The sequence below is a fragment of the Erythranthe guttata genome, chromosome 14 (genome assembly GCF_056151865.1).
Source record: "Erythranthe guttata isolate IM_541 chromosome 14, IM_541, whole genome shotgun sequence".
NCBI classification, from domain to species: Eukaryota; Viridiplantae; Streptophyta; class Magnoliopsida; order Lamiales; family Phrymaceae; genus Erythranthe; species Erythranthe guttata.
In genome coordinates, this window is record NC_142546.1 from 13689314 (window position 1) to 13709543 (window position 20230).

Below are 20230 nucleotides of genomic sequence, written 5' to 3' on the forward strand. Positions count from 1 at the left end.
GCTTAGAGTCTTTGAATTCTTCGTCTTCGTTATTGCTTTGTTGCTCACCAAATTGCGTAAAAAAGATCCCCAATTGTGTGCTTGGCTTGGTCTTATATAGGGTGAAGAACTTGGGGAAGAAGGCAGTTTCCTTGTGCAATTAAAATCCCTTTACTGCGCAACTTCGGAGTCTCGGACGGGGGTCCCATAATTTGCACTAAAACTGGGACGGGGTCCGAGCCTTGTTTCTTCAGAATTTTGATTTTTTCACTTTTGGCCCATATTTTCTCCAAAATTGCAGTTTTGACCCCATACTTTTCCAATTCTTCAATTTGTACCTAAAATACAATAAATCAACTTTTTAAGCACCAATTATCATTAAAACACACCAAAAGCTCAAATAAAAAGGTACGATAAAGTGTAAAAATATACACTTAACAGTAGGAAAATTATTAGGATTATAATTAATGTTAGAAATAGGTTTAGGATTAGAATTATGATTAGGCTTAGAATCATGATAGTGTTATGAATAAGATTATGAATAGGATAAGAATTTGAATAATATTAGTATTACAATTATAATCAGCATAAGCGTATCCAGATTAACATTAACATTAAAATTATTATTAGCATTAGAATATGTACATTAACATTAACATATTAGTATTAGAATTAGTATTAATATTAGTATTAGTGTTAGTATTAGTATTAGTAATAGTATTAGTATTAATATTAATATTAATATTAATTTTAATATTAGTTTTAGTATTAGTATTAATATTAATATTAATATTAGTCTACATATCAGTATCAATATCAAAATCAATATCGACATTAGTATAGGTATCGGCATTAGTATCATCATCGCCATTAGTATCATCATCGGCATCGGTATCGGCATCGGCATCGGTATCGGTATCGGTATCGGTATCGGTATCGGTATCAGTATCTATATCAGTATCAATATCAGTTTCATTTTCAGTATTCGTATACGTATCAGTATCAGTATTAGTATCAGTATCAGTATCAGTATCAGTATATGTATCAGTATCAATATCAGTATCAGTATCAGTATCAGTATCAATATCAGTATCAGTATCAGTATCAGTATCAATATTAGTATCAATATCGATAGTAGTATCACTATCACTATCAGTATTAGTATCAATATCAATATTAGTATCAATATTAATTAGTATTATCAATATCGATATACTACTATCAGTATCAGTATTAGTATTAATAATAATATCAATATCAATATTAGTATCAATATTAGTATGAGTATCAGTATGATTGTGAATATCAGTATGAGCAGTGGCGTATCCAGTGTGGTCCAAGGGTGTGCTACTGCACACCCTTGATTTTTAAAAAAAAATATTTCCTATATATTTAGTAATATATAACTAAAAATGTAAAGTCAGGCCAATGCAATGCTGTAGCTGAACTGGTTAAGTGCTCTATAGGATTTTGTAGAGGTACAGGGTTCGAGACCGAGAGTCCGATCCTATCTATTATTTTTTCTTTTTTATTCATTATTTTTCCATTACATACAATATTGTTTTAAAAAAATGTTGAATATGTGGGTATTTTTTAATATTTAAAAAAAAATCTCCTAATATAATATATATTTTCCTATTTCTAAATTTAATTTATTTACCATTTTTTAATATTAAATATAATATAAATTATTCCAAAATTCTAAATATTGTATGTATATATATATATATATATATATATATATATATATATATATATATATATATATATATATATATTATTTCAATTTTTATTTGTTTACCATTTCTTTAATATTAAATATAATATAAATTAGTCCAAAATTCTAAATATTGTATATATATGTATTATTTCAATTTTTTTTCTAAATTTACAACTATGTGGGTTTTCCATTTTTTTTTTCTTCTTGAAAATTCAAAATCTGCTAATGAAATGTACATTTTGTCACTTGCAACTTTAATATGTTTACCACTCCTTTAATATTTTCACCAATTTTATGCCTAAATATTTCCTAAATTTGTCCAAAAATGGTAAAATAATCCCTTTAAATTTAAAAATTTTAAAGATTTTTTATTATTTAATGTGTATAGTATTCAAAAAAAAGAAAATTCCGGGGAGCTACCCCCGAATCCCCGTACACTATTAGCCAACCATTATATTTTTTACTATATTTAATTTCGAACACCCTTGGCAAAAATCCTGGATTCGCCACTGAGTATGAGTATGAGTACCAATATTAGTTTGAGTATCAATATTAGAATGAATATTAGTATGAGTATCAATATTAGTTTTAGTATTACTATGAGTATCAATATCAGTATTAGTATTAGTATTAATATTAATATTGCTATGAGTATCATTATTAGTGTCAATATCAGTATTTGTATTAATATTAGTATTAATATAATATTACTATAAGTATCAATATGAGTATAAGTATTAGTATAATATCATTATTATTATTGTTATTAGTATTAGTATTAGTCTTAATATTAATATTAGTAGTACTATAATACTATTAGTATTAGCATTAGTATCAATATCACTATTAGTATCACTATAAGTATCAGTATTATTATTAGTATTAGTACCAGTATTAGTTTTATTCTTAGTATTAGAATAAGTATGAATATAACTATCATTATCAATATAATTATCAGTATTATTATCAGTAGTAGTATCAATGTTAGTATTATTCTTAGTATTACTTAGTATTAGTGTTAGTATTAATTAGTATTAGTATTGGTATAAGTATGAGTATGAGTGTTAGTATTAGTATCAGTATTATTATTAGTATCAGTATTAGTATTAATATTAGTATTAGTATCGGTATTAGTATTAGTATTAGTATCAATATTAGTATTAGTATCAACATTAGTATTAATATCAGTATTAGTATTAGTTTTAGTATTATTATTAGTATCAATATTAGTATTAGTACCAATATTAGTATTAATATCATTATTAGTATTAATATTAGTATTAGTATCTATATCACTATAATTATGAATGTAAGTATCAATATTATTATTAGTATTAGTATCAATATTAGTCTTATTCTTAGTATTAGTATTAGTTTCAGTATCAATATTAATATTAATATTTGTATTATTATCAGTATTAGTATCGGTATTGGTATTAGTATTAGTATTAGTATTAGTATTAGTATTAGTATTAGTATTAGTATTAGTATTAGTATTAGTATTAGTATTAGTATTAGTATTAGTATTAGTATTAGTATTAGTATTAGTATTAGTATTAGTATTAGTATTAGTATTAGTATTAGTATTAGTATTAGTATTAGTATTAGTATTAGTATTATTATTAGTATTAGTATTAATATTAGTATTCGTATTTGTATTAGTATTAGTATTAGTATTATTATTAATATTAGTATTAGTATTAGTGTTAGTACTAATCGAATTAGTATCACTATTGGTAACAGTATTTGTATTGATATTAGTTCAACATTGATATCAGTACTGGTAGTTGATAAGTGTTCATTTTGCATGATTTTCACTTATCAATTCTTCGAGTTTTGGTCTCGTTTGTCCGAGTTTTCGGCTTTATTTGTATATATTTTGTTGTTTTTGTTTTATTTATATTTTAGGTAAAGAGAAGCTATTTTTGCCGATTCGAAACGATTTTGGAAGCGAAGCCGAGAACCAAACCAAACACGTGCAAAAGTGCATTCTCGCGGATTGTGGCAGTGTTTGGTATTTCAAGCATAACTTTTGCATACGACCTCCGATTGGGCTGATTCAAGTGGATTTAGAAAGCTAACTTCAAGGGCTACAACTTTTGTGAAATGCACAATTGTCGAATTCGGGCTGAAAAATGGTGAAAAAAGTGTTTGAAGTTGATGCAGAGGCCAGATCGCGATCCAGAATCACCGGATCGCGATCTGGTGGCAAATTCCAGTAGCAGCGAAAAGTTGGGGCAGATCGCGATCCGCACTTCCTGGATCGCGATCTGGGAAGGCGGTGGGCAGTTTTCGAGGTTGCCAGATCGCGATCCAAGAAGCCCAGATCGCGATCTGGGCACAGAAATCGAGACTAGATATTTTTCTTTGATTTTTCACTATAAATAGAAGGTCTCTTTTTCATTTTTAAATATCTCGATTATATCTCGATTATCTTCTCGACTTCTTCTTCGGTTTTTCTTCGGTTCTCGCCAGTTCTTCGCGGGAAGCTTCGGCGAGGGTTTCGACTCGGGTTTTTCATAAGCTTTTCTTTACGTTTAGTTTATGATTTCTCGTGTTCTTCATTTTGATGCTATGTTTGTAATGAACTGAGCATTTTCTTTTAGGGAAATGAAACCTTGTATATATTGATTTTGATTTCCAGATCTGTGATCTATTTGTCGTTCTTTGATTCTGTTTATGTTTTCCTGTATTAAATGCTTTCGATTGTTTGGCCAACAGTTGAATTGATTCTAAATGGGAATGAACTCGAGAGAGGATTTCTCGTTTGATTTTAGGAAAGCATAGCTCGGGTTGTGGAAACGGAGACGTGATGCACCTCGGGTAGCCCTTAAGGACTTGACCTAAATGCTCTCTTAATATCAGGTTCTGAACGGAGACGTCGGACCTGTGGGTAGACTCTAACTACACTGGAGACGGGGGTTAGGGTACTTTAGTGTCTGGGTTAGCGAACATAGAATTGACAATAGATTCGGATTTGTAGATCTTTATCGATAGTACACTGGTGGATTTTACCCTAGAATCCATCACACGTCGGAATTCCTCGCGTATACTGGCGGACCGTTGTTTTTATTATTTTTGTTTCCTTTTGGCTTCATGTCATCTCCCATCTTTTTCGTTCGTCTAGATAAAGTTTAGGATAGTATAATTACGGTACTTGGTAGATTTAGGAACTTAATTCCCTGTAGACCGATATCTGGAATTCACTATTCTACAAAACGCGATACTGTACACTTGCGGTTTTTCATACGTAGGTTTTACGCGTATCAAGTTTTTGGCGCCGTTGCCGGGGAATTAGTTAATCTTGAATTTACTAATATCGTTACCAACTATCCTTACTTTACTTTAGACATTTTTTCTTTTTTTTTTCTTTTGATTTTTTTCATTTGTTTTTGCAGATTTATATACATCGATGGCCTCGATTTATGATCTCTCTCTTTGCAAGATTCAATCCAGAGCTGATTACATTCAACATGAGTTGGAGGATATTGAAAGACATCGAAGGTTGAACCCAGAAAATGGAATTGCACAAACAAATGAGCACTTCTGCTATCTACAAGAAGAACTCCACTTTTTGGCAAATATTTTCGAAAATTTCAAGAGATGTCACATTCATAAACCACATCCGACCATCCTTTATGAAGACAACGAGGTATTTACAGATTTTCGTATAAACGATGAGGTTGAGCACCTTGAGGGAATTATTCATCCCAGTTCTGTAGATACTTTAGCGTGTGATGAGAGTGGGATGAAGATGATGGTAGAGGAACTTAACGAACATAATCCTATCCACATTGCTATTCCAGATTTGAGTGTGAGCGAGGAGACGAGTTTCAAATTTGAGGTAGAGCTTTCTCCAAAGCTCGAGTATCTTGTATACGAGTTTGAGAGATCGGTAGGCAAGCAACCCATCCTAGTCTCCTACCGACTGATTTCCAAAGCAAACGAAAAGTACCATGGGTTGGGATGGTCATTAAAAGATTGCAATCTAGTCCATGATATGATTGCAAAGTATGTATCAAGATTGACGGATGGATGCGCAATCTACAAGGCTTTGGATTGGACATAATCCGTCCAAATTGTGTCGAGCCGTCGACAGTAAAACAGGCGCTGAATGGGAGGCAACCCATTGTTTATTTATCTTCTTATTTTCTTTGTTTTTGTCGTTTTTGTCGTTTTAGCATTTTTTTTGTTTTTTTTTGGTTTAAGCTAGATTTCACCCATTTTCTTGATTTTTGCCGGTATCTCGTTCCCAAGAAAAGAAGAGTTAGAAGTCGGGAAGTCTAGGCAATTCTGGCAATTCGCCCTCGGTGCCAAAATTCATGGCACCCCGTGCAACCAAAGAACACTTTCGCAACCGTAGAACACTGATCAATAAAAATACCGTGCAGCAACGCACGGGTGAAATACTAGTTGAGATAATAAAAATAGAATTCCAAGTTTAATTCAAGAAAAAAAAAACCCGGCAATTAATCGGCTCAAATTAGTCGCTTTTAGGAGTTGATTACTAAAAAAATAAGAAAAAAAATCACGGCGCCACTTCTCAACATCTTCCTTCCTCTTGCAGATACATGTTCTGCTCCATCTCCACCATATCGTATCTAAATAAAAATAAAAATAAAAATAATAATAATGTAATAAATTAGAAAAGTAAAATTAAAATTGTTTTTTTACTTACTGTGGTGGCTTCTCTTCCTCTTGCAGCTACTCCATCTCCACCGTATCCTACCTAAATTAAAATTAAAATTAAAATAGTGTAATAAATACGTAACCTATAATTTTTACTCACTGTGGTGGCTCGTAAGGCTCGTCTATTAGTCGTTGAAAATCTACTTTTGTCCATGTGTACACAAACATTCTCCTGTTCTGGCTTAGACGGTTGAAGAATCTTTCAAATATATTCCATTCATCAGTATCCATCACCCTCATTGCAGCTTCAAAATACACTTCACCATCATTCATCCGCTGAATAATATATTCCGCCGCAATACGAATCCGACGAATCTTCTTTTGCTTATTCTTCCTTTGACGCTTTCGTCTCATCATCGACAATCGTCCGATAATCACCCGCGCAAATGGGTGGAGATCTCTTCTCACGTGTCTGCTCTGCTCGAACCTCGTCACTCTAGCGATGGTTCGAGCATCCATATTCGTAATCAACGGTATTAGTAATGTGAGAAAAAATGCATAAACTTATATCGTTCACATTGAAGATAATGCTGTTGTTGTTGGGCTGCATATGTAGTGGTAAAAACTTGAAACAAATTAGGTTTTCCTAAAATGGTATAAAAAAATTTGATTCTTAAAGTTGTGTTGAGTACACCAACTTATGGAAGAGAGTGGTCACGTGACTCCTCTACTTTTATACTTTAAAATGACATTGGTTATTTGGAATTGGAGATCCTTTAATGACATTGTTATGTTCTAATTACATTTATGATTGTTAATTAATTTGGGTTGTTTCGATCATCTAATTTGCAGTTTGCTCAAGGAATGGGATTCGTGTATTGAGTAAGTATTTTGTTTAATTTGATTTTGCTTTTGCATGTTAGTTCTAATTTATTTACAAAAATAAATATTTGATCTTTAATTCTAATTAAAACACTTGAATTATTTTTTATTTGTTTTTTGAAGTTTATGGTTTATGAATGTTGTTAATATATATAGTATTAGAAAATCAAATAAATCATTCAATCATGATCCATCCTTGCAGAAAACAGAAAAAACAGACTTGTGTTTGAGGTAATTTGCATTGGAGCATTCATACGAGGCAAACGAGGCAGCTAAAAATGCAGAAATATCGACGACTAATCGTAATATTTCTACCACTACTAGTAACGGGAATTCAACCGTAACTACTTTAAAGATTGTAAATGATTTTGATTTGAACAAAATCGGAGATGAAGATTTCGTGTACGACGAAAATAATAATGATAAACACCCGTCGGTATCAAATTCGAGTAGTCGGTATAAAACTCTCCATTCTTCTAGTTTCTCCAAGTTTTTCCTCGGACAACATACGCAGAAAACGACAGATAGTGTCGGTTCCAAAACTCCCGAATTTTCCGGTTTTGGAATTAATTTAAGAGAGTGGCTACAATCCGACGGCCGTGGTGCATTAATCAAGAACGACAGACTGCGTTTGTTCCGGCAATTAAATCGTGCATATAGTGGACGTTGCACATACTCGAAGGATTGCTCTACTCGAATTTTGGCCGTCTTCGTTTATTTTATTACCAAATGGGGATGTTAAATACATTGGTTTGATTCAATATTTTGTTTTCAAATTCTTTTCCAATTTGAATCGATCGAAGAACTTTCTGCGGCAATGGTGGACTAGAGTTGTGAAATTTTAATGTTATCGAAGGCTATAGTTGTGAATGTTGACCAAGGATTAGGGTATGCCGGTTTGTAGGATATGTACGCGGGGCCCGAATATCGGTGATCAGATATCGGTGGTCCCCGCGTGCGGACATGCTTTTCATACACACTGCTTTGTTCGATGGATGAAATACAACAACTTCTGCCATTGGTGCGATGCTCCGGCATTTGATGATATAATTGATTGGCGTTACAAGGATATCGGGAAAAAAGATAGGCCGTCGCGATACCGGAAAATTTTCGACGGTGTCGGAAAATATTTATTAAACCGTAAAAGTGACGGAAACTACAAATAATAAGAAATGTAGAAACTACAAATATTTATTAAACAATAGTCGTAAATTTCTCGTTTTCGTTTCAGTTTCTGTTCACATTTTCAATGCACGAGACAAAAAAATCATTCAACACTTAATCCCATATCCGACTACGAAGTTCTGACTTAACAAGCTTCATTACAGAAAAATATTCTCGAGAAAAAATCGAAGATTTCTGATATAATAATTATTTAATTTGGATTGAAAGTTTTATTTCTTTTTCTTCATCTCTTCACTTATACTCCTTGTCCCTTTGTTCATAACCATATTATTATGTCATAGTAGTTGCAGATTCAACTGTTGATTTAATTTTCTCATTAAATAAAATGTAGCAAGAATTATGTCATTCTTTCGTTGCGAAAAATTCATTAATAGAGCAACCACTTTTCTAGTTCGAAACATTTGTATCGACATCCTTAAACACGGTTAGGTCGTACGTTGTGATCTACTCGCCTAAATTTTTGTCTTCGTGTCTTTAAATTCCTTGGTGAAAACGACCCTTATATAAACCACCTCGTCGTTTCGATCTTTCTCACCACCTTTTCGATTACTTCAACAAACAAAAAAAAATGGCGCAAATCCTCATTTTTCCGATCGTTTTATTGCTGACGTTTTCTCCTTCAAGCTACGCAAAATGTGCTTACGAGGCCATCTTCAATTTCGGCGACTCAAATTCCGATACCGGTGGATTTTACTCGGCTTTTCCATCTCAGCCCTCTCCAAACGGCATGACCTATTTCAGCAAACCAACCGGTCGAACTACCGATGGAAGGCTATACATCGATTTTCTCGGTAATTATAATTATAATTATATGTTTTCTTTTTCTTTAAGAAATAAAAATTCAAGAGTCACTTTTTTTTTTTCATTTTTGTGATTTTTTAATAAAATGCAGCTCAAGCAATGGGATTGCCATTTCTAAGCCCTTACCTGCAATCAATTGGATCTGATTACAAACACGGAGTCAACTTCGCTGTATCGGCTTCTCCCGTATTGCAGCCAAACACGTCCTTATTCGACACGGGAGTTAGCCCTTTTTATTTGGCTGTTCAAATCAACCAAATGAAGCAATTTAAGGCAAGAGTTGATGAATCCAAGTCACAAGGTAATAATAATAATTACACCAATTTTTTTCTCCACATATATATAAAAATGCCGGGTTTTTTTTTTTTTTTTGAAATATTTGAATATTTGTTCGTTGATATATATAGGAGAAACAAATCTTCCACAACCGGATATATTCGGAAAAGCACTCTACACAATCTACATCGGGCAGTATGACATCAGCCATGACATCGCCTCGTTAGGCGCTGATGGAGTTAAGCAGTACGGCCCACAAATCGTTCAAGAAATCACCAATGCCATCAAGGTACATATATATATATATATATATATATATATAAACAAATTAGATAAAAATTAAAAAAAAATAAAAATAATCAACACTCTAAATTTATCAGGAGCTCTACCGATTAGGCGGGCGCTCGTTTTTGGTGCTTAATCTTGCTCCGATGGGGTGTTACGCAGCAGTACTAACACAAGTCTCGCACGACGAATCCGATATCGACCAATCAGGATGCATGATCTCTTTCAACAATGCAGTGAGAGATTACAATTCCGCCCTCAAAGAATCACTCCAACAAGCAAGACAAGAAGAACTCAAGGACGCAAACGTCATTTACGTAGACAATCACGCCATTCAACTCGAGCTCTACCAAAACCCCACATCCCATGGTAATTTTTTTTTTTTTCGAAACTACTAAAAATTTCGTAATAATTCACTTTAAGCCGATTAACGTGCTCCGTTTTTTTTTTTTAAGGGTTGGAACATGGGATAACTGCATGCTGTGGATATGGAGGTGGGTCGTACAATTTCGACCCGCAAGTATTTTGCGGAAACACGAAGGAGATGAACGGACAGAAAGTAACTGCTTCTGCGTGCGGCGACCCGGAGAAATACGTGAGCTGGGATGGGATTCATCTGACTGAGAATGCTAATAAAATTAAGGCATCTGCTATACTTAGTGGTTCTTACTTTGATCCACAGTTTTCTCTTAATCAGCTCTGTGATATTCAACCTATTGGTTGAATATCTCATATATATATAATAATGCTGCTAATCAGCAAGAATAATCAGCTGTATGTTTACTAATAATGTATATGCTGAACAATGAAATCAAATGAACTTAAATATAAAGTTCTTGTTTTTTATGATTCTCTCTCTCTCTCTCTCTCTCTCTCTCTCTCTCTCTCTCTCTCTCTCTCTCTCTCTCTCTCTCTCTCTCTCTCTCACACACACACACACATACCAAACAACATATTACAGTTAAACAATGATTGATCAATGGCAAGAAAAGTATAATAATTTCTTTTGTAAGTACAATAAAATTTCAAGAAGTGTAAAAAATAAATTAAAAGTTAAGGAAGATAGCTATTTTCAAGAACTGGTTGTGTTCTAACACATGCAGCAGAAGGCATTCTGCTCCGGCCGATCCAAATCGTGTCCAATTCCTCGTTTCTTTCGGTTTGCCTCTCCATTTTCTTGATTCTCTTCCGTTTAATCCACTTGTACGCAACGAAAATCACAACAATCAAGATTATTAATCCCACAACTCCACCACATGCAATCCCCACAATCATCCACCACTTCTTGATAATAAGGTACAACCACGGAAAAATGGCCTTGCCTTCTCACGAAACATGAGTTCTTCGCCTCCACGTCGCTCAACTCGATCGTGCCATTAGCGTCGAATCGGACACATTTCATACCGTTTTCTTCAACGAAAATATCCGGAAAGCAGACGATAATGGGATCATCCCCCATTAATTTAAGCTCAATAAGTCCGTAATTTATCGAGCTTTTATTTGAATCGTAGGCTAGAAATCCTACAACAGGAGCTACAAATTTATAATCCGGGACACTATAATAATTCGACGACCGATTTCCTAGGTTTTGATACACTAAATCGACTCTTTTCGCAAACGGGAAAGGCAATACCGAAGGTGGGATTACGATAAGCTGTGATTAGCACCGCTTCTCCACAGATTACGGGCTCTAAGACGGACAAAAGACACTTTTACCCCCGACAAATTTGCGGGGAGAGAAACATCGTACAGTTTGCCGGTACGAGGATTGTGGATTTCCTCGAATGCATTGTCGTAAAAATAAGAATCTAACGAACCCCTTTCGTCGTATTTTTCTGATCCTCGAACAATTTGCCATAACCATGCAACGATCAACGTTATACGAATAACGACACGGCAACCGGCCATCAAGATTGCCCTTTTACGCCGCCATACCTTTCATATAACCGATACACGTACGATTAAATTTGTGATCTGATGGCATATATGACTGTTTCGTGCATTGTTGTTATTAAATATGTGAATTTGACTTTACTTGCAACGTTATAATTTGCCTAAGAAAATGAAGCATAATTTGAGCATTGCTAAAATTGATTTTTTGATATTGATGAAGTATTGATTTTATTATTAAAAGTTTGAGACTATCTTACTGTTGTGGAATATTATGGTGAATTATTATAAACTATTTTTATGAAAATAAATAATTTATTTAAATTGAGAAATAGTGGGGGTATTATAGTTTTCACTAATTGTGAAAATGAGCATGATATATTATATTTTGAATTTAATTCATGATGCATGTGTTTGAAAATTTGATGTAGTGGGGGTCTTAGAGAGCATGATCTTATGATTAAACATTTTATGTATTATTTAAATATTGAAAATTAGTGAGGGTTTTTAGTGTCTACCTATATGAGCATGTTACAATTGAATTTAACGTGGTCTATGTTTAATGGCTCATTTTATGATGGCAAATTTTTTATAGTGATAATGTGAAAAATTGAGTAATATTATTGTTGTGGATTAAAAATATTATTTGCAATCTTGAATATTCAAGTAATTATGAAAAGCCTAATTTTGCATGTACGTGACATAGATGTTATTTAGAAAGGCCTACAAGTGGATATTGATTTGCGAAAATCAATTTGTGATTTGTGAAGTGAAACATTTTTTGAAAGTTTCAATATTTTTGATTATTGAAAATCTAAATAAGAGGAATTATATTCTTATTTGATTAGATTTATCATGTGTGAATAGCTATATGTCGATAATTTAAATGTCAAAATTCATATCAATTTTGATTGAGTGTTTTGACATTAGCCTATGGAGAGGCCGGTTGATAACGAATGTGATATATAAAATCATAGTGTATGATAAATCAAATGCTTTGTGCTTTGATTAATGGGATCGTGAAAAATCAATGATTTATGCATTGATATATAGATGTGATTGAAAAACTGCAGTTGGCAAATACGATAATCTTTTAATGGGATCCGGAATCATTAAAAGAAAATACAGTATTGTGAATATATGAGAAAAATCACGTGAAATTTAAGTGAAAGTATATGAGAAATGGTTAATAAGCCATAAAGTCTATGACACTAAATTTGTGAAATTATATTTCACATTATTTCAAAAATCATCTGAAATGCATCGAGAGGGATTGGATTAAAGCCTAATATATTTTGTAAAGTTGTTGATGAGGATACTACCGCCTAGGGGCTAGAGATCCTACGAACTAGGCGACGAAAAACGAATCTGAAAGCAACTTGATAGTGATAAAAGTGCACACTTTTATTATCCATCCATATGGTGCGTGTGCACTAATAAAGCTCGTAACGAATTGTGAGGTTGAGACTTTGATCTCTTAATGAATTCTATAGCCCTTATGGGTGGGGTGTTGGAGTTACGTAAACATCCTTGATAGAATTCACCTTGTGAGTGTGGAAGTGGGGCCGCTTCCTATGGGAATTATAGGTTGTTCTCTAGAGCTCTCATGAGAAATGGGGTAAAGCACATGGCCGTTAACGTGCTGGCTTTAGAAGCTTCGATCGGGACACTTTGAGTATTATGTGTGCAATATGATTCTACGTACCCCAAGGGTCACTGTTTCAAGGCTAAGTGCACTTTGATTCTAGTACGGGAAACATATTGTACTAAGTGAAGGTTTCAAGGCATTGCTCACTTTCATTATGCATAATATTCCGCAAGAGCTCAAGTATATTTATATTCTTATTTTTATTAAAATAAGTGGGGGATTGTTGGGTTATTTTAATAAAAATATTATATTTTATTATAAAATCTAATAATGACTTTGACCACTTTTATGAGGGTCATTATACCACTATTTTGAAACCTTCAAAGTCATTATTCTCCTACATAAAACACCATAAATTCTATATTAAATTGAGGTTTTATGGGGTCATATTATATATTATATAAATGGGGTATTGTGGATTGGTATGAAGATGAGATAAGAAGAAAGAAAATGTATTTTTAAAGATTATATATCCTATATATTATATACATATATGTTGAGCTCTTGTTGTGTGTCGGGTGTAAGCTTCTGCTTCACTTGAACGTGCAATTTCGGTGAAGTTACAGCGGAGAGATAGGCTGGGCTGTTGTATCCCATAGGCAACACGATCGGAACCTTTTTGCACCTCATTAGAGAAGGGATCGTGAAATTCGTCTTAAGAAAGCGACCTAGTCCGCGCCTCACCTTGCCTATCTCCATATTATCGTGGTTTTTATTGCAGCAACTTGTTACCTATAAAATTAGAGAACAAATGGAGCCCAAGCCTCATCCACAAAGTTTCGTGATCAATCGTCAAATTGCAGCCGTGGTTCCAACACAACATATTACAGTTAAACAATGATTGATCAATGTTAAGGAATTAGCATCAAATGAGATTGACAGTAAAGGCTAAATCAATTCACCATGATTTGTGCAATCTTTTTAGTTTATGACTTTGCTGTAAATTAGCATTGTAATGGATCTTTTCCATATTTTGTATACTCCTCATAATTGTACATAATAGTCTCCACCTCTCACTGACAAATCAATCAATGAGAGAGTTTTTCAATATTTCTTACATGGTATCAAGAGCCACATAGTGACCTCTGTCCTCTTTTTTTTTCGATCCAAAGACATGGCTTCACCTTCTTCTACCTTGCTTAATTCAGTTAGCGTTCACAGTCTCGTTACTATCAAACTCACCAAAGATAACTATCTTCTATGGAAAACACAAATTGTTCCATACCTCCGTGGCCAACGACTATTTAGCTTTGTCGATGGCACAAAACCCAAGCCCTCGCCAACTATTTTGAATCCTACAGCTACAACTTCTACCAGTACTCCTCTCACCATTCCAAATCCTGAATACGATACTTGGTTTGATCAAGATCAGATTGTCCTAAGCACCCTGGTGTCCTCACTGTCTGAAGGCATCTTGACCCAAATGGTAGGTCTCTCTACTGCTAGAGAAGTATGAGTTGCACTAGAAAAAATGTTCGCCTCTCATTCTTCTGCTCCAGTCATTCAAACTCGACAACTTTTGGCTTCCACAAAGAAAGGTAATATGTCCATTACAGATTACTGCCAACAAATGAAGTCATATTCGGACAATCTTGCTGCTATTGGCCAGCATCTCCAAAGCCACGAATTTACGGCTTATCTTCTTGGAGGTGTTGATTCCTCGTATGATGCGATTGTTACTGCCATTTCGACTCAAATTGATAAAATGTCATTTGAAGAGATGTTCAACCATCTTCTTGCTTTTGAGATTCGAAGTGAACAACAACAGTCAACTCTTGAAACAATTGTTGGCTCAGTGAATGTTGCAACACGCAATGACAATCGCTCTCGTGGAAATCGTGGACGAGGTGGCTAGGTGCAACAACACTCCTCCAATCCCAGACCAACATGTCAAGTATGCGGCAAGAATGGACATACCGCAATCCGCTGCTATTATCGCTTCGATCATGCCTATCAAGGTGCCTCGTCCAATATGTCGGCATACTTTACTGCGCCATCATCAAGTACAGACACTAACTGGTACCCAGATACCAGCTCAACCAACCACCTCACCAATGATTTCAATAATTTGTCGGTGAACTCTGAGTCTTACTCTGGAAATGATCATATCCATGTCGGCGATGGGACAAGTTTGCCTATTAAAAATATTGGTTGTACTACTCTCTCTACACCACTACAGTCTTTCTCTTTAAATCAGTTGTTACATGTACCATAGATTAAAAAAAAAAACTTATGTGAGTCAGTTCACCCGTGATAATAAGGTGTATTTTGAGTTTCACTCCTCTTTTTTTCTTGTGAAGGACAAAGCAACCGGGAAAGTTCTTCTGCACGGCAAAACTAAAGACGGGCTTTACACTTTTCCTCTTTCCATGTTTACCAAGAGAATTTACCAAACATACTTATCCCAACGTGCTCCTCTTGCCGTGTGGCATTACCCAATGGGTCATCCTTCCTATCAAACTGTTCGTCATCTTATTTCCAAGTTTTTTCTACCAGTTTCATCAAATAAAAATGTCGGTGTGTGTTCTGCATGCCAACAAGGGAAAAGTCATCGTCTCCCTTTCTCTAACTCTTTATATGTTTCAACTTCGCCTCTTGAGTTAATCTTCTCTGATGTATGGGGACCATCTCCCATAATGTCTACAAATGGAATTAAATACTATGTTTCTTTTGTGGATCATTTTAGCAAATTTACATGGGTATACCCAATTCCGAGTAAATCTAATGTCTTCCAAGTTTTCACTTCATTTCAAAAACTCGTGGAACGAAAATTTAATTGCAAAATAAAGTCAGCCCAAACCGATTGGGGTGGAGAATATCGCTCTCTTCACGTCTATTTTGCAAAAATAGGTATCGAACACCGAGTTTCATGCCCTCATACATCTCAACAAAATGGATCAGTTGAAAGAAAACATCGTCATGTGGTTGAAACTGGTCTATCCCTGTTGTCTCACATTAGTGCTCCACACGATTATTGGGACGATGCCTTTTTAATGGCGACTTACCTGATCAATCGTCTTCCTACTGCTCCTCTTAAAATCTCACCTTTCGAAAAACTCTATAAACATCCACCTGATTTTTCAAATCTTAAAATTTCCGGTTGTGCCTGCTTCCCCTATCTTCGCCCATTTAATCGTCATAAACTTGAGTTTCGTTCAAAAAGATGTGTGTTTATGGGCTTTAGTAACATGCATCGTGGCTTCAAATGTCTAGATACAATCACTTGTAAATTATTTATATCTAGACATGTAATTTTCGATGAAACATCATTTTCTTTTGCAAGGTCGGAACATCCTACTGTATCTCCACAATTAAACCCTTGTCCAACTGTTGCCCTTCCTTTCCCTTTACCACAATACAACACCACACCACCGACTCAAAATAACCCACATGTCATATCTAATCCGCTAAACACAGTAGCACCAATTTTCCCACGCCCTCCACCCTCTCCCGTATTATCTTCTTCAGCAGCCCCACCAACAGATGTGCCTCTTCCCGCTCCGTCTTTAGAAATTGCTGTTGTTGGAGAACCCCCGGATCCTCAAGTCCATCACATGCGAACTCGTTCAAAAAATAATATTGTGAAACCCAAGTCATACAATGATGGCACGGTCCGATACCCACTGCCACAAACATTTCTGGTTTCAAATATTGTTCCTGATTCGCCATCATGCTACTCAGAGGCTTGCAAACATAGTGAATGGAGAGCAGCCATGGATGCAGAAAATATAGCTCTAATGACAAATGGAACTTAGTCATTAGTTCCTGCCAAACCAGGCTTGAATATAGTCGGGTCCAGATGGATTGTTAAATCCAAATATAAGTCTGATGATTCCTTAGAACGGCGAAAGGCTCGGTTAGTTGCTAAAGGGTACCATCAACAACAAGGAATCGCTTTTGATGATACTTTCAGTCCCGTGGTTAAGCCTACCACCATTCGTCTTGTATTGAGCTATGTTGTCTCAAATCGTTGGCCAATACATCAAATTGACATTCAGAATGCGTTTCTCCACGGGTATTTATCTGAGGAAGTATACATGTAACAACCCCTTGGCTATGTGCATCCTAATTTTCCGAATCATATATGCCGGCTTCACAAAGCATTGTATGGGCTCAAACAAGCACCGCGTGCCTGGTATCATCGGCTGCAAGAACACCTACTATCTATTGGCTTCACGAATTCGATCTCTGATTCATCACTCTTCATCAGCAGAAAAGGTTTGAATACATTATATGTGTTGGTTTATGTTGATGATATTTTAATTACCGGCTCAAGTGCACATGCTATCTCGCAACTTATTTCGAATTTAAGTCTTGAATTTGCCGTAAAGACTTGGGGGGCTTAAGTTTTTTTCTGGGTATTGAAGCCCATCATGTGGTTGCTGGACTTTTCTTGTCACAAAGTCAATATGTGTACAACTTGCTTCAACGTACAAAAATGATTGAAGCAAAGCCAGTATCGTCACCGATGTCTTCTTCACAGAAATTATCACTATTTTTCGGTGCTCCTTGTCAAGATCCTTCAACCTATAGGAGTGTTGTTGGCGGCTTATAGTATCTTTCATTGACACGCCCTGACATTTCATTTGCCGTAAACAAGGTGTGTCAATTTATGCACAAGCCCACAGAAGAACATTGGACAGCCGTTAAATGGATTTTGCGGTACCTAAAATTCACCATCAACTACGGACTTCTCATTCGGCCAAGCACTTCGACTCAACTCTCGATCTTCTCTGATGCTGATTGGGCTGGTTCTCCAGACGATCGAAAGTCCACCTCTGGTTTTTGTATCTTTTTTGGGGAGAATCTGGTGTCTTGGAGTTCAAAGAAACAACCAACCGTTGCTCGATCAAGCACTGAAGCTGAATATCGTGCAATTGCATATGCTACAGCCGAGTCACTTTGGCTACAATCTCTAATGTGCGAACTCGGAATTTCCTTACCTCAAAAGCCGCTACTTTGGTGCGATAATATCGGAGCCACATATCTTACTGCCAACCCAGTTTTTCATGCTCGGACAAAACATGTAGAAATAGATTATCACTTCGTTCGTGAAAAAGTTCAACAGAAGACCCTCGAAGTCCGATTTATTTCTAGCAAGACCAACTAGCAAATGGGCTGACTAAACCATTAGTCTCAAACAGGTTCAATATTCTTCGGTCCAAGCTCAACGTTCGTCCCTCCACGATGAGCTTGAAGGGGCGTGCTAATGAATTAGCATCAAATCAGGTTGGCAGTAAAGACTAAATCAATTCACCATGATTTGTGCAATCTTTTTAGTTTATGACTTTGCTGTAAATTAGCATTGTAATGGATCTTTTCCATATTTTGTATACTCCTCATAATTGTATATAATAGTCTCCACCTCTCACTGACAAATCAATCAATGAGAGAGTTTTTCAATATTTCTTAGAATCAATGGCAAGAAAAGTAGAATAATTTTTTTTTTAAAGTACAATAAAATTTCAAGAAGTGTAAAAAATAAATTAGAATTTAAGGAAGATAGCTATTTTCAAGAACTGGTTGTGTTCTAACACATGTGGCAGAAGGCATTCTACTCCGGCCGATCCAAATCGTGTCCAATCCCTCGTTTCTTTCGGTTTGCCTCTCCATTTTCTTGATTCTCTTCCGTTTAATCCACTTGTACGCAACGAAAATCACAACAATCAAGATTATTAATCCCACAACTCCACCACATGCAATCCCCACAATCATCCACCACTTGTTAATAATTACAACTTTATCCTTCTTTTCTTGATAAGGAACAACCACGGAAAAATGGCCTTGCCTTCTCACGAAACACGAATTCTTCGCCTCCACGTTGCTCAACTCGATCGTGCCATTAGCGTCGAATCGAACACATTTCATACCGTTTTCTTCAACGAAAATATCCGGAAAGTGGACAATGATGGGATCATCCCTCATTAATTTAAGCTCAATAAGTCCGTAATTTATCGAGCTTTTATTTGAATCGTAGGCTAGAAATCCGACAACAGGAGCTACAAATTCATAATCCGGGACACTATAATAATTCGAAGACCGATTTCCTAGGTTTTGATACACTAAATCGACTCTTTTCGCAAACGGGAAAGGCAATACCGAAGGTGGGATCGCGAATAAGCTGTGATTAGCACCGCTTCTCCACAGATTACGGGCTCTAAGGCGGACAAAAGACACTTGTACCCCCGACAAATTTGCGGGGAGAGAAACATCGTACAGTTTGCCGGTACGAGGGTTGTGGATTTCCTCGAATGCATTGTCGTAAAAATAAGAATCTAACGAAACCCTTTCGTCGTAGTTTTCGGATCCTCGAACAATTTGCCATAACCATGCAACGATCAACGTTATACGAATAACGACACTGCAACCGGCCATCAAGATTGCCCTTTTACGCCGCCATACCTTTCACATAACCGATACACGTACGATCAAAAATCGAAAAAACGCACGAACGAATATATAGTGATTACGATCTTACCGAAGAACGCCCTCTTGATCTTGTGATCTTGATCGAACGTGGGATTGTTTTTGACAAGAATTTGAAGAGATTTGAAGGTTATTTTGGTCATTTTGTATAGAGTATATTCTATATAGGAAAAAAGGAAGGCTCTTTTGAGTTGTGATTTGGTGTTTTGCAGAGTTTGTTTAATCGAATGTTGTTAATTAATTAGTTAGGTGGATTAGTTGGGGTGTGGATAATACACGACTGTCATTTGTGTGCTGTCTGAATTTTTTTAAGGGTTAAATACAAAAACACCCCTGTACTATGGAGTTTGTATCAAATACCCCCCTGTACTACACATAAATACAAAAACTCCCCTCACATTACATTTTTTTCAAAATATGACTAGAATACCCCTGCTTAGCCTATAAATTAAATGGTTTGTTTGAGTCATTTTCCAATATATTTTTAATATTTTCGGTCAATTTTACTT

At 35.3% G+C, this 20230-nt stretch overlaps 3 protein-coding genes across 3 annotated transcripts; 1 reads left to right on the forward strand and 2 right to left on the reverse strand.

The window, feature by feature from the left end:
• The first annotated feature begins 8747 nt into the window (after positions 1–8747).
• Positions 8748–10606, forward strand: LOC148765230 (GDSL esterase/lipase At4g01130-like). Its single transcript, XM_088813709.1, has 5 exons — positions 8748–9186; positions 9288–9497; positions 9604–9761; positions 9853–10126; positions 10213–10606. The coding sequence occupies exons 1-5, from the start codon at positions 8964–8966 to the stop codon at positions 10479–10481; spliced, it is 1134 nt and encodes a 377-aa protein (XP_088669835.1). The 5' UTR covers positions 8748–8963; the 3' UTR covers positions 10482–10606.
• A 15-nt stretch (positions 10607–10621) lies between these two features.
• LOC105956307 (uncharacterized) lies at positions 10622–11735 on the reverse strand. Its single transcript, XM_012980150.2, is given in 3 exon segments — positions 10622–11051; positions 11053–11410; positions 11413–11735. Coding segments are annotated over 3 exon segments (852 nt in total). The 5' UTR covers positions 11666–11735; the 3' UTR covers positions 10622–10810.
• Positions 11736–18712: 6977 nt separating this feature from the next.
• On the reverse strand, positions 18713–19912 carry LOC148765231 (uncharacterized). Its single transcript, XM_088813493.1, has 2 exons — positions 19774–19912; positions 18713–19697 (listed from the first exon to the last, which is right to left on the reverse strand). Exon 2 carries the CDS (start codon positions 19668–19670, stop codon positions 18789–18791), a length of 882 nt encoding a protein of 293 aa, XP_088669619.1. The 5' UTR covers positions 19671–19697; positions 19774–19912; the 3' UTR covers positions 18713–18788.
• Between the last annotated feature and the right edge of the window lie 318 nt (positions 19913–20230).